The sequence below is a fragment of the Amphiprion ocellaris genome, chromosome 16 (assembly GCF_022539595.1).
Source record: "Amphiprion ocellaris isolate individual 3 ecotype Okinawa chromosome 16, ASM2253959v1, whole genome shotgun sequence".
NCBI classification, from domain to species: domain Eukaryota; kingdom Metazoa; phylum Chordata; class Actinopteri; family Pomacentridae; genus Amphiprion; species Amphiprion ocellaris.
Window position 1 is genome coordinate 30,467,883 of NC_072781.1, and position 14,435 is coordinate 30,482,317.

Genomic DNA, 14,435 nt, shown 5'->3' on the forward strand with positions numbered 1-14,435 from the left:
ATACAGAAGGTTACGGAGCTGTTGGGGTTAAGCGTCCCACCTCAGGCTGCTGCTACCAACTGAAACGAACCGAGTTCAGGTTACGGCCCAGCTGAGCAACGAACCTCTGGGAATCCGAGAAGAAGCAGAAACTATTCTGCAGCACATCAAGTAAATAAGGCATTGAGGGAAAACTCACCTAAAGAAAGTAACGAAGAACTGCACCAGGTCCATGATGCTGTTGTGCTGCGAGAACGCAATCTGTGGCAAAAGAGAAGAAGAAAAGAGCAAAACGTCAGGTAAGGAAACACATATATACTGTTCATGTATACTGCAGAGCTGAGATGCTACATCTTTACCTCAGTAACGTCTATTATTACAGCTCAAATGCACATTTTCCATTTAAAATGTCGGTGTTGTCTTTTTTCACTGCAGGGTTTTTCATCACAGACTCATCAAATGTATTATCTATTTTATTTTTTCTATTATTTATACGACTGGAACATAAAAACAAAATCATGCATGCTAATTACACTGTTAAAAAAGTTAGATTTTGGCAGCTAGGGTGCCAAAAAGTACTGTAAAATAAATAATGTGTTATTTATTTAATTTTTGTATTATTTATATGATTGTAACACAAAAACAAAATCATGCATGTCATTTACAATATAAAAAAGTTAGATTTTGGCAGCTAGGGTGCCAAAAAGTACTGTAAAATAAATAATGTGTTATTTATTTAATTTTTGTATTATTTATATGATTGTAACACAAAAACAAAATCATGCATGTCATTTACAATATAAAAAAGTTAGATTTTGGCAGCTAGGGTGCCAAAAAATACTATAAAATAAGGAAGAATAAACATCTCATGAAAATATAATAATGTTCCATAATAAATGGATGATTTTCATGCATTAATTTTACTTTTCTCTTATTTAATATTTATTTTTTGAGTTAATTTTCAATTATTGTAAATAATTTTATACACTTTCATCCATTTAATAAAACTTTCTATTTTTTAATTGTTTAATGTTTAAAAATATATATATTTTAAAAATGGAAAAATTATGGTCATTGGTTTTAGGTTACAGCTTTTCTGATATTATTTTGCATTTAAAGTGTAAATAAATTTTCCTTTAGGGTGATTTTTTTTTATATTTTTGTGTATTTCCAAAATCTGTGAAAAATCTAAAATAAAATGATTTTTTTTTTTTTTTTTACAATGTCCAACACATTAAAAAAATTAAACTTAAATTCCATAAAAAAAATCTTCAGTTCAGTCCAAGTTTTGCTATTTTTCTGTCTATTTAAATTGAGTCAGATGACAGAAAATCACACCAGTAAAAGACGATTTAAAGAGATCAGACTACAGATATCAGTGGTTACATGTGTTCATGATCTTCTACAGCTGTGGCTTAAATATCGCTTTTCATTAAGCAACAGAAACACTCACTCTGTTCTTACGTAACCTTGTTTTCCTTCAACGTTTCTCTGAGCATCATGTGAAACTAATGCAGTGGATGAACATCTTTCTTACCTGAGGCCAAAGCTCAAGCCTTTTACAGAAGACCGACTATTTTATTTCTGCCAAACACGTTCATGCACGTTTTCTATCAGCCACCTGACACAACAACAAAGAACACAACGCGAGCCACGGCCATATGGTTTGTAGGTTATTATGAGATTAGTCTGTGACAAAAGGCTTCAGGCCTTTTTTCTATTCTGTTGCACTTTGTTCAATTGGACTCCCACAGACCTGCTGGATGCTAGAGCTCCACTAAAGCCGCTGACTGCACCATCCATCATCAGCTCGGTTCCCTCCAGTGTCCACAGATCTCATACATGTTGATTCACACATCCCGTAGGACCATTTAAAGGGCCACTTCACCAAACCCGCAGCTACAGTGGTGGACACCCCATGCATTTGTGAAATATTGCATTAAGAATCACTCTTAGGTCTTCAACTGCAATTTCTTTTAGTACAGTCACAGCCAAAATACTAAAAAAAATCCTAAAAAAAGTCATTAAAAACTTAAAATTGATTCATTCCATAAAAATAAATAAGGAATTTTGAATATTGGGTCATTTTGGTACCAGTGATCCACTAAGGAAGATCATGCTTTTTATTAAAAGACAAGTTTTGTTGCTGTGCTTCGTGTCTATATAAAGCCAGCACATTTCAAAGTTCTTCAGAGACAAAAAGGCTAAAACAAGGAATCTAATGCAGGAAACACGCCTGAAGATACAGATTCTCAAACAGGAAGGGTACAGCTGCCAGCAGACAGCCAGGAAGTGCAGATGTAGATAAAATAAATGATTATTTCTGTTTTTACAGTTTTAGACTCAGATAAATGGTGTAATTTTGGTGATTTTAATGTTAATATTATTTAAGATAACTTGCCTTTCTAACCTGTAGACTGGTTTTGGGGATCACAGGATTAGTTCACCTCCAGAAATCTGTACTAACATCATCTGACATCTGTACTGGCCCTGGATGTGTGACAAGGGGCATTATCTTTTGAAACGTTCAGTTTGACCTCGACGGAACAGAGTACGTACGGAAGGAAGCATGTGGGTTTGGAGAATGGCACAATACTTGGCAGAGTTCAATATGCAATCACAAACAGTGAGATGACCAACACCAGCAGCACTCATAAACCACCAAACCATGATACTGCCTCCACCATGCTTGGCAGTAGGTACTGTATACATGCTGGAGATGATGCTTTGCCTGGCCTTCTGTGTATCCTCACATTAGCAGGAGGAAGATAAAGCTGGAAACTGGACTCATCTGACCACAGAATCTTCTTCCAGTTCCTGACTATCCAGGTCTTGTGTCCTTGGGCCCAACGACGCTGGGCTAACCTCTGTCTCTCATTGATCAGGGGCTTCCTGACAGCCTTGTAGGACCTTAACTCATGATCTAAAAGTCGGCCACATACAGTGCAGGTGGAACACTGGACACCAGTTTGGCTCTCTGAGTACTTTTCTAGTTGAAATTGTCACTGCAGGACTTTGGTTTCCCATCAACGGAGCCCAAACGCTCCAGAATTCTCCAGAAACCCTGTCCTCTGTCCGCCCACTGTGCTCGACACACCTCAGAAATAATCACATTAACATGGCTGCTATATGTGTAGTGTTTTTGTGTTGGATATGACGGAAATGTCACCGTCTGTGTCCCAGAACAATGTGTACCTAATATAGGTTGAATAAAACTGCACTGGTCAGCACACGAGGACACACAAAGCATGAATTGGCTCTTACACTATTCATCTCCAGTGTGTTGCGGCTCAGAAGGAAATCTCAGATAGAGATGTCAAAACAACTGAAATCAAAACTGTCCAAATGAATGCAACACCTGGGCTGCTTAGAGGAAATATAGAAATATGTCTTCTGAGGAGTTTGGTGAAATTAACCTTTAAATGGAACAGAATTCTTCGCATGTCCTGTTTTAAGAAGCATAAAGCTCAAAATGCATAACAAATACGTGCAAAAAAGAATCAGTCAGTCAGTATTATAATCAGGAAGCTACCTGACTGACCCTAGATTTATACTGTAGCATGACAACATGCTAAACATTTAACTTGAGCCTTGATCTCAACATGATGACAGATTCATTCCACAGAAGAACCAAAGCAAAGTTCTCCAAGATGCCTGGAACAAGCTGCCTGCCAAACAAGTAGAAAACCTTTGTTAAAAAAAAAAAAAAAAAAACACTGCAAAATGTAAAATTCTTCCATTTGCTGCACTTTCTATGAAGCTTGGCGATAAAGAAAAACTATCCGTGACATGTTGCACCATTAAAATAAAGAAGCATGGTCCATATTTGTCATTATTCCAACACAAACTAAAAAAAAAAACAGTCCTCACTCTTAAATCATCTCAACAATAAAAGTCCCTGCAGTCCGTCTTGAGCTGTGTTTACTGTTTGCACCTGTTTTTCTCTGCTTCTGACTATGAATCTTGCAGCTCCGTGGTAAAGCTTTGGCCCGCAGCTTTAAAAACTCCTGAAAAGCGTTTGCTGTCTTAGTTTAAATTCCCTCAAGTTAAGAGGATTATTTATGACCAAAATAATTGATTTTCCATTCACTTTTCTGTCCAGTAGAGGGAAAAAGAAAAATAACAGTAGCTCAGTGTTTAGTTGGAAGGCACACAGACTCCTGATGTCTTGTTTTGGAGGATGGAGTGAGAAAGATTCACGCTGCAGAAGAAGGTTTTTCCAGGACACGGCAAGACGGACAGTAAATAGAGAAGTATATTAAAATAAAGCGCAAACATGCCGGCAAGGAAATTCTCAGGACCACCACTGTAAAAAAAAACAAAAAAACTTAGTGTTGTTTCACAGATTTTCTCTAGATTTTCTTTGTCTTGTTGTGAAATTACACATAATTTCTAATAAAATCTCTAAAAAAACCAAAAAAGCCTTAATTTACATGCAAACCATAAAAAAATTGACCAAAACTAGATATTAAAAATATATATAAATATGTAAGTATTTTACAGCTTTACTTCAGTTAAATCAGCATCAAAACTCTATACTTTATGTATATTAACAATCTAAAAAAGGTCGATTTTTACAACCTTCTTTACAGATTTTTCCTGTTACATTTCAGATAGAATCTAGTAAAATCTGTATTATATAAATAGGTAGTCAAAGAAAGTTCCACAGTTTTTTTTTTGTTTTGTTTTTTTAAGTTTTGGAACGTTACAGCATTTGGTTCTTAACTCTTTTTTTTTTGGTAACATTTGCTGGCAGATTTCATTTTATTCTTTTTTTTGAACTCAGTTTTTTTTTAATTCTTTATTTCTGTTTCTACAGTGCAGATGACACTGGACGTTTTCAGCTTCCACATTATCATGAATGTGAAGACAAAAGCTGTAACACTGTGTTGTGTACTCAGCTGTAAACGTCTTTACTTTAAAAACAAAGTTCAGTATCTAACATCTATGTACATATATGTACATTACTTTTTGTACTAAGAACAGTACTGTCTGCTTTTTGCATTGTATTATCACTCTACTAATTATCATTTTGCACTACTGTGTTTATATATTCCTTTCTAGATTTGTTAATATCTGTATATATTGTGTTATGTTTAGTCTATTTTTTTCCTCTTCTTCTTTCTGTAGTTTTTTTTATTATTTTCTTTCCTTACTCCTAGGGGGACACCAGCAGCTGAAGCCAAAGTTCTTGTATGTTGTGTACGTACTTGGCCATTAAAGCTGATTCTGATTCAAGCTGGGTTTTAACTTCAAATGTGGGTCAGTGAGCCATTTAAATCACACCATGTCAGGCAAACCTGCTCTTTCGTTCTTTTTCTCATTGTTAAATAAAGACATGCATGGTCTTATTTTATTTTAATTGCCTCTAAATCTCACATTTTCCCTCATGAAACCTTAAAACAATGTGAAAATGGTGCATCTGAGGCCACTGGTGTGCCGGTGGAACTGTCTGGTCCTCACGAGAGGCCGACTGCCAAAGATGCATTTAAAATCATTAAATTACCGCTGCTAACGGGGCCAGTAAAATACAAAAACGCTGCCGAGCACCGATGTGAGGCATCACAACGCATTTGACAGCAACGTATTTCAAGCATGTTCAACATGGGGATAGCTTTAAAAGGCCCTAATAGCCGGAGAGGCTGCGTCTTTGGCTTCGGTCAGTCCTCAGAGACCACTTGGGAGGGGAAGAGAGGGAGAAATGGGGCAGAATGGGCTTAAGAGGTTTACCAGCATTTGTGCAGCAGGTAAAATGCCTGACAGTGAAAAACCTGCAGAAAAGCTGATTTTGGTCCAGAGGGACGCAGCATTAATACAGGCATCAGGGAGAAAAGAGCCTGGCTTTGCATTCAGGCTTCCAATGCAGCAGTTTACATCATTACCCCCTGACAATATAAAGACTTATTATGAGTGTGCACACATGCTGCACACATAATTACATGCATGTTTAGAAATAGACAAACATGAAGTCAGAAACAACACAGTGGAGCCGCAAAATAAACACTTCTTTCCACAACTTGTGATGGGTTTCTACAAACACTGCTCCTAATGGCTCCCCTCACACCACACTCACACAGCGACTCCAGCCAACAGCCATCATTTCAATTTACAACAACTGCAGTCGTTAAACACGACTATAATCAATAAGCTGTTTAGACCACACCCTTTATTCCCAGCACACGCCACTGCAGAGCCACAAACACTCTCGCACAACTCCAAACACATGCACGCCGCGTACACTTTATGCACAAACACACAAAATGCACAACTTTATGCAATCCAGCAGTCACAAAAAATACGCTCAAGCCTGCAGAGGACACAGAGGTAGTTTATGTGTTCTGTGATTATTTCTGAAGCAAAATTTTATGATGTGTTTAATCTAAAATTAAGTGTTTGATAAAACTGTGTTTATTTCAAGTAGAAATGGCAGTGCAGGGTATAACGGAAACAAATTTGGAAGCAAAGACTGATGCACAGTGTCCAAATTTAATAAGTTTGTTGCACCAGTATCACTTTAAAGCAAAAACAAAAAAACCCACAATAAATTATTTTTTGTTTCGATTTTCTGCCCTGTAAGACAAAGCAGTGCAGTAGCTGACACCAATAAGTACCATATTTCCTCAAATGAAAAGAGTGTGTTCATATAATGGACTAAATAATCGCATAGGTGGCAACAGAAGATACTGTTTAGAATGCAGATTTTACCTCCTACACACTGTAGATTCTCTTTAGTCACAAGTTTAATGTGCATATGTTGAAGTTTAAAGGTCACTTATGGTGAAAATACATTCTTATTGTATTTTGTAGCTCTAAGCAGAAACTGAAGAACTAATAGTCGCCAAGCTCAAATGTGTAGCTCCGCCCCCTTACTATTTCCAGGTGAACCAATCACAATGAGAAACTGCCTTTCAGTCCACCAGGTTTATTTACTTTCCGCAGCTGCTTTGGCTAAACTCTAAAACGTGTGAACCATGAATAAAACTCACCACATATTGGTGACTGCTGTTGCCTGCAAGAGTGAACACAAGAGTCTTTATGGACTCAAACATGTTGATACTGACCAAGAAAATTGTACAAAATGATTCAAATGTCATCCGAAATTAACTGAAGTGTCTCCGAATTGACACGAACCATGTCAAAAACAAATGAAGATATGTTCAACGTAGCTCAAAATTGATCTAAAATGACTCAAAATTTCTACAAATTGACTTGAAAACACTAAAACGTCTGAAAACTCTCCGAATGTTCTGCTTTTGGCTGCAAGAGTGAACACAAGAGTCTTCATGCAACGCCAACATCTGAGTGACTAAACACCCAGTGGATTACTGGTACTATTACTCAAAGGTGCTCCTCTGCAGCTAAAATACAGACATTATAACTGCAACATCTTTCAATGTTTCGATCCAGAATGATCTCTCAATGAGAAAGGCTTAAGTGAGAGAAAGTCCTGCTCTCACACACTAGTTACAAGGAACGTGGTGGAGTTATGTGAAGATCAGTGTTGGTTTGTCTGTCTGTCCATCTGTTTGTGAGCAGCATTACTCAAAAATGGACTGTCGGATTTGGATGAAATTTTCAGGAAAGGTCATCCACGGATTTGTTAAGCATTTCTGTATCATTGCGAGATAGGGGCACTGCGTCATTGTAACTATGACAATTTTTAAAAAAGATTTCATTGGTTGGAAATCATACGACTGAACAGCCTTAGCGGAGTACTGCGTTCTCTAAGTACTTCTCGAGTTCATGTCTGTGTCAGCTGCTGTGAGATTAACTGTTTTGCTCCTAGCTGTCACAGATGCAGAGAGTCTTCTTCCTGAAGAGGGCGGGCCCAGCAGCAACTCAGCTGCTTTTAAAGCTACAGACACTGAAACGGCCTGTTTAGAGCAAAACTAAAACCAGGAGTTATACAGTCATCTTTGAAAAATACATTCTAGGAACATGTCATTATTTGCAAAAAGTGGAATCCAAATTGGGTTAAGAGGCTTCACTTTCACATATGGAAGCTTGTGAAGATATGATGAGAAAAAAAATGAAGAAAATAGCCTCCCACTGTATTTAGTGCAAGCTGCCAAAAATGACATCATAAAACATCATACCAAGAAGTTAGGAAAGGCTGAGACAGATTGTGAAAACACTCAGTCTTTGAGAAATGACTAAAAAGCACTTGTTAATCAGTGGTCATTTCTAATAAAAGTCAAAAGTTCCAGGGCTTTTCTGAAACACCTCTGAATTTGAAGATTCAGAGGATGGATTTTATGACTCCGGAAAGAACCCCAAATCAATAAACCACAGAGCGCTTTAGGCTTATGTGAGCTCACTGGAAATCAGAGAAATGTGTCCTTCAGTATATTCACCTCTAACATTTACGCGGCTGCTGTGTTAGATAAATGTCGCTAGTGTAATAAATCAAGTGTTTAATGCGAAGATCGGCGCTCCTGACTGGAACCGCTGAACCACGGTCAGCTTTAGGCTGCGGGAAACACTGCAGGGAAGAAGGGGGTCAGAAAATTACTACAGATGGGAATTCTCCAACACCCAGACGAATAAACACTGAAATAACCTCCACACAACAACAGCAGCAGCAGCAGCAGCAGCAGCGTTCCTTTTCAATAGAGTGTAATAGCTCTGAGATCAGAGGTCAACTGACTGTTTAGTTTGTTTGTTTTTTTTTATCTCAAAGCTAGAAGTGCAATTACCCCAGAAAAGTGTGACAATAACAGGGAGGGAGCGGGATGTTGAGGGGAAAGATGAGAGGAACAGGAATGACGTAAAAAGGACTCCAAGGACTACAGTCCAGTCATTATGGAGGGACTACAGTGGCCCTCAGGGGACAAGCTTAGGAGCTGTGACTGCACTGGACTGTCTTTTATTTTCCTAACCCTGAACCAAGACCTGCTTGTTAAAACTGAAATGAAAGAAAGTACTTGGCTAATCGATAACGGAAGGAGAGGAGGGAAGAGAGGAAGAAACTAGGAGAGGACAGGAGGTGCAAAACACAAGAAGAAGAAGAAGCAGAAGTAGAAGACGAATGGAGGACAGAGGTGATGAGAGGCTAGCCGGAGAGAGAAAAGCACAGAGAATTCATTTATTTACTCCTCTCGGTTAATCCTCGTCAGGGCTGCAGGGCAGAGGCTCAAAAACAGGCTTAGAAAATCCAGTTTATTACAGCGACAGACACTCAAACTTCAGTGGATTCTTCTCTTTAAATGCCACCAACTTCTCACACAAATTGTTCCGTACTGGCACATAATGATGATTAATACCATCATCATAAAAAAGAAAAAACAACAAAAAAAAAAAAACCCAAAGTTACCCTTCTGCTCCAACGGCACGGTGCCAAATTTCTTTTCTTTTAAAGCTTTTAAAGCGAAAAATCTGCTAAACTGTTCCTTCAAATCAGCAATTTGCACTTCTAAATTACAAATGATTCCTTCAAATGACTAATTTTTACGCTCGTTATATTTAATTCGCTCAGTGTAGTCATCAGTTTCCTGGAAAATAATTATCGCAATTGCTTAATTTTTCACTTCACTTCTCTGATAAAAAAAAGGGGGTTTCAGACGCTGCAAAAATAATCTTGTGTGTGGTGCAAAATTCTGATTAAACTACATGAAATGCAAGGAGTCAAAAGAGAGTGTGAGGAGGACTGTTGCAAAGAAAAAAGGAATGATACTCGTGGTATTTAGGTGATGAATTATGCTATTTAAACTGACAGATTACCAATTTACATGCAAAAGACTAAATGCCAAAAAAAAAAAGAAATTTCAAAAGAGTGATTAATAAGTTGAGGATATAAATTCATTGGTTGCAAACAAAACTTTTACTGTTTTCTTAAGCTGTTGGCAGGTTGGTGTTTTTTCAAAGCAGATAAATATTCAAAATATAGATTCAGTTCTTATAGTAAGAATTGAAATATGTTTAGATGATTTTTTTTCATAATTCCTACTTCCATTTTAGTCTCTCCAAGTAACAGCCGCCCAGAGGCAATAAATCAATAATCTATTATAGGGTGAAAATTGGGAGGAATTTATGGGGCATATAGAATCCGTGTAGCATCAGCATGTTAACAAATGAAAAGCGATGTGTTTACAGCAACACGCTTCCTCCGCATCTGCATATTCATGAGGACCTAATGACCAAAGTGAGGCAGTTGCCAAGTGCCGCCTCCACCTACATGTTATGCAAATGAGAGCGTCCATATGTGTGCACTTGTTAGGAGGGCTCGCAGATGTGGCTGCTTTTAACAGGTGCACGAGACCTGCTGCATCTATGTGCAACTTAAAACAGCAGCAGCTAAATAAGGTACAGTCCCAGAACAGCCAGGAGGAATTCTCATTTGTCACAACAAACTAAATTCTGTTCAGTCTGGTCAGATTCACTGTTTGAGTGTCTTAAAAGCCAACTGTCTCCTTAAATGAGCTCCAAGAAGGAAGATGTTTATGCAGTAAACTGCTGGATAATATCACATCAACACATTACACTAAGTGTTGATTATTTCTTCAATATACCTCAATATAGTGATGTAAAAACTAATGAAGATAATTTCATTACTTTTTAGACTACATTCAATTTCTATGTCAGAACTTTTATTTACTCTGCCAAGGAACGCGGCGGAGTTATGCGACCATCGGTGTTGGTTGGTTTGTCTGTCTGCCTGTTCGCAACATTACTCAAAAACAGATCAACAGATTTGGATGAAATTTTCAGGGAAGGTCAGAAATGACACAAGGACCAACTGATTAGATTTTGGAAGTGATGCGGCTAATAGTCTGGATCAACGGATTTGTTAAAGATTTCTGTATCATTATGAGATAGCGTCACAGTGTGACTGTAACCACGACAGCAAGTGAACACTACGTCAGCTGCCTACTGTCGAACCCATGATTCCGATCCTACTACAAATCCACCGCTGCAGACATACCGGGACGTTTCCGTCCGAAATGATACAAGGAACAATCGATTAAATTGTGGGGGTGTTTCTGAGTCCCATCAATTCCCGCCGTCCGCTGCATATTTAGGTCACGCGATTCGATATCCGTACATGACGTACACATGCATAACACACACGTGCTCAGTGCAAGGTCATTTTGTTTGTGGGTACATCTATATTAAATGGCCACATTCTATGTTGTCGTGATTTTTGATCATCAATAACTAATAAACAAATGCTGCATTTCTGACAATGCCATGTGGGGGGATGAACAGCCTTGGTGGAGGACTGCGCTCTCCAAATGCTTTTCTTGTTTAAAAATGTATGTATCAGAATCAGAAATACTTAATTTATCCCCAAGGGAAAACTGCCTATGCTCCCCTGTAAAGCCCCATAGATAAACAGAACTAGAATAATATGCCCTAAAAATATGAACATGAGTAGAAAAAGTACAAGCACAAAACATAAAATGTGCATTGCTCTAAGAAAAAGAAAAATATAAGTAAACTGTAATCTATAAAGTATATGTATAGAAATAAATGTGATGACACAATATTAACTAGCCACTTAGCATAGTAAGATTCATTGTTCTTTCACAATTTTTACAAGCTAAGGCTAAAATATATATCTACTAAAACATTATAATAAATTCTGTTTAAAATATTACATGATGTAAAAGCTTATTAATCGTTGTTAAATGTCATTATTTTAATGTTGATCAAGTTCCAGCTCTACAAATCAACCCACCAGCCTGTGAATCACACAGCTACAGGATTACATACATCGCTTTTAATAGACGGGTATATAGGTCAGCAATCACAGCACTAGTCCTGTGTGAAAAGGTCTCAATCAGCCCTGCACATCTGGACACTGTAATTTCAACCCATTCTTCTCTACAAAGCTGTCAGATTGCACAAGAATCGAGAGTGAACGGCACTAGTCCAGCCACAAGTTTCTAGTTGTACTGAGGTCTGGGCTCTGTTTCGGGCCTCCAGAACTTTCACCTTGTTGTCTTCGACCCATTTCTGTGGAGCTTTGGCTGTTTGCTTTGGCCCATTGTCTTGATGCAAAACAAATTTGCAGTTTTCTTGTAGACTACATCAAGTTGTCCTCCAGGATTTCTCTATACTTTGCTGCATTTATTTTACCCCTCACCTTGACAAATCTTCTAGGGCCTGCTGCTGAGGAACATTTCTACATCATGATGCTGCCACCACCATGCTTCACATCATGATGATGCTGCCACCACCATGCTTCACATCATAATGCTGCCACCACCATGCTTCACATCATAATGCTGCCACCACCATGTTTCACATCATGAAGCTGCCACCACCACCATGCTTTAAATCATGATGCTGTCCTCACCATGCTTCAAACCATGATGTTGCCACCACCATGCTTCCCATCATGATGTTGCCACCACCATGCTTCCCATCATGATGCTGCCACCACCATGCTTCCCATCATGATGCTGCCACCACCATGTTTCAAGGTGGTGTGTTTGTGATGTCATGATCTAGTCATGACTTAACATACTGTTTTTCAACAGTGGCTTTCCTTTTTCACTCTTTGACTATTTAAGAATGGGCAACAGTTCTAAACTGTTTAAGATGCTTCTCTTCAGCTTCTCCTGTCTCAGCTGCTGAAGCTTGTAACTCCTTCAAATGGAGTCATAGGTGTCTATGACTAGTCTCTTTTTTGCTCGGTCACTCAGTTTTTGAAGATGATCTGCTCTAGTCAGATTTACTCATGTGCCATTTACTTTCCATTTCTTAATAATGGATTCAATTGGACTCCAAGATATTCAGTGTTTTAGAAATTCCCTTGTATACATCCCCTGACTTGTCCTTTCCACCGACCTGTTCCGCGTGTTCTCTGTCTTCATGGTGTAGGGTTAAATGCCAGGTCAGACCAGAAAATGGTCTGTACTCACACTTTATTGCTAGCTAGCTAGCCACACATGGAAGCCTCTGGTACAAGGTGGACATTAAATTTATTTATGTAACACTTCTGGTTTGATGACTACAGGTTGTTCTGCTTCTATGGTCTTGTCTCATATGGAGCATTTTATGCTTTTTTTTTCTCATTCTGTGGAGCAGAAAACAGTTTGTATAATGTAAAACTCCTTCAAAGGTCAATTGGTCAGAAACAAAAATTTAGTTCAGTCAAGTGTTGAAATATTTACTTTTATCTGATCTGATCATCATTGAAACAGATTGATTTTGGTTAAAAATGTAACATTTATAAATGTTTCAGTGACTATTCCCAGTGTACACAAGCTCTGTGTTTATTCCCACATCACTGATGGCTGCTGCTGTGTCGGGCTAAATGAGCAGCGTCTCTCCTTCACTTCCACCCTATGAAACATAATCCTGCCTCAGTGAGATGCATCGGATAGCCGACCATTTACCCCGACCATTTCAAATCCAGTTCAAATCCAATAAAGGACACTCTGTAGCTGAAATGATCAGAGGCATGTTTATATATGTGTGTGTGTGTCAGATATCTGATTAGGACAGGCATCCTATTCAATGATGGCAAGCGCAGAGGATAAATAAGTGACTGAGCACTGAATGGCAAATCAAATCAAATCACCAGTTCTTCTGCAAGAAAATGTCTGCTCATCTCTGACAGGAAGCTTTTAATCAGCTGCCCTATAGATGGGAATACTTGGCAGACAGTCTGGATGAGGAGAAGTTATACTGTTCTGCAAAATAATTACACATGAGCAGCTAGAATTTAAAAGAGTAAGAACAAATTGTCTCTTTATACAACGAAGTGTTTGTTTTTCCTGCTGTCAAGTTTAATTTATCATCTCTGATACGTAAAGAGTGGAAACAAAGGTCTGTTCATCGTAGACGATTTTCACGTTATGATAGCCCTTTTTTGTAGAGATAACATTTTCTGCTAAATTACTAACAGAGATGTTCAAATTAGAAACAGTTACGGTCTCGAGTTATACAACTTCTGGCTAAATTAACAGTTAGTTCTTTCAAAACAAAAAGGAGAGAAACTGGGTCATGTTCCCATAATGTTTGTGAGCTCAATCAATAAAACATGATTTTTTCATTAGAAACAAATCCAGGCCAGTCCTGGTTTGTGAGAAAATAGTGTCAAAATGAACAAATTACAGAGATGATATATTGCTTATTTGCATGTGACATTCTGCATATAATTATTTTGTACATTAAACATGCAGTTTCTACTGATTCTATAGACTTCCATGCACGATGTTGGACGTAATGGAAGCAAAGTTTAATGTTTAAATTTGAAAAGAAATGTTAAGAATGTGTTCAGAAACAGTCTTAGCTTAAAGATTCCTGAATAGTTGAGAACTAAATGTGATCTATGTTGTTGTTTTCATATATAACGTCACGTTTGATGCTGAAACTCGTCCCTACGTCCAATTAAACCGCCATCGCCAACGGAGTCGTGCCGTGACCGTGAGTGCAGGAGAGCGAGGACTAAGGTGCAAGGTCAGCATGACAGAGCCAATCAAACTCTGTTCCAGCAGACTGACCGA

The 14,435-nt window shown here is 38.2% G+C and overlaps 1 protein-coding gene across 2 annotated transcripts in view; it reads right to left on the reverse strand.

Annotated features, from left to right (window-relative positions):
- atrnl1a (attractin-like 1a) overlaps positions 1 to 14,435 on the reverse strand; it is a 395,368-nt gene that overhangs the window by 169,603 nt on the left and 211,330 nt on the right. For both annotated transcript variants that reach the window (XM_055018323.1, XM_055018322.1), the window contains one exon: positions 179 to 240. In XM_055018323.1, the coding sequence (XP_054874298.1) occupies positions 179 to 240 (62 nt within the window). The remainder of the gene's footprint in view (positions 1 to 178; positions 241 to 14,435) is intronic.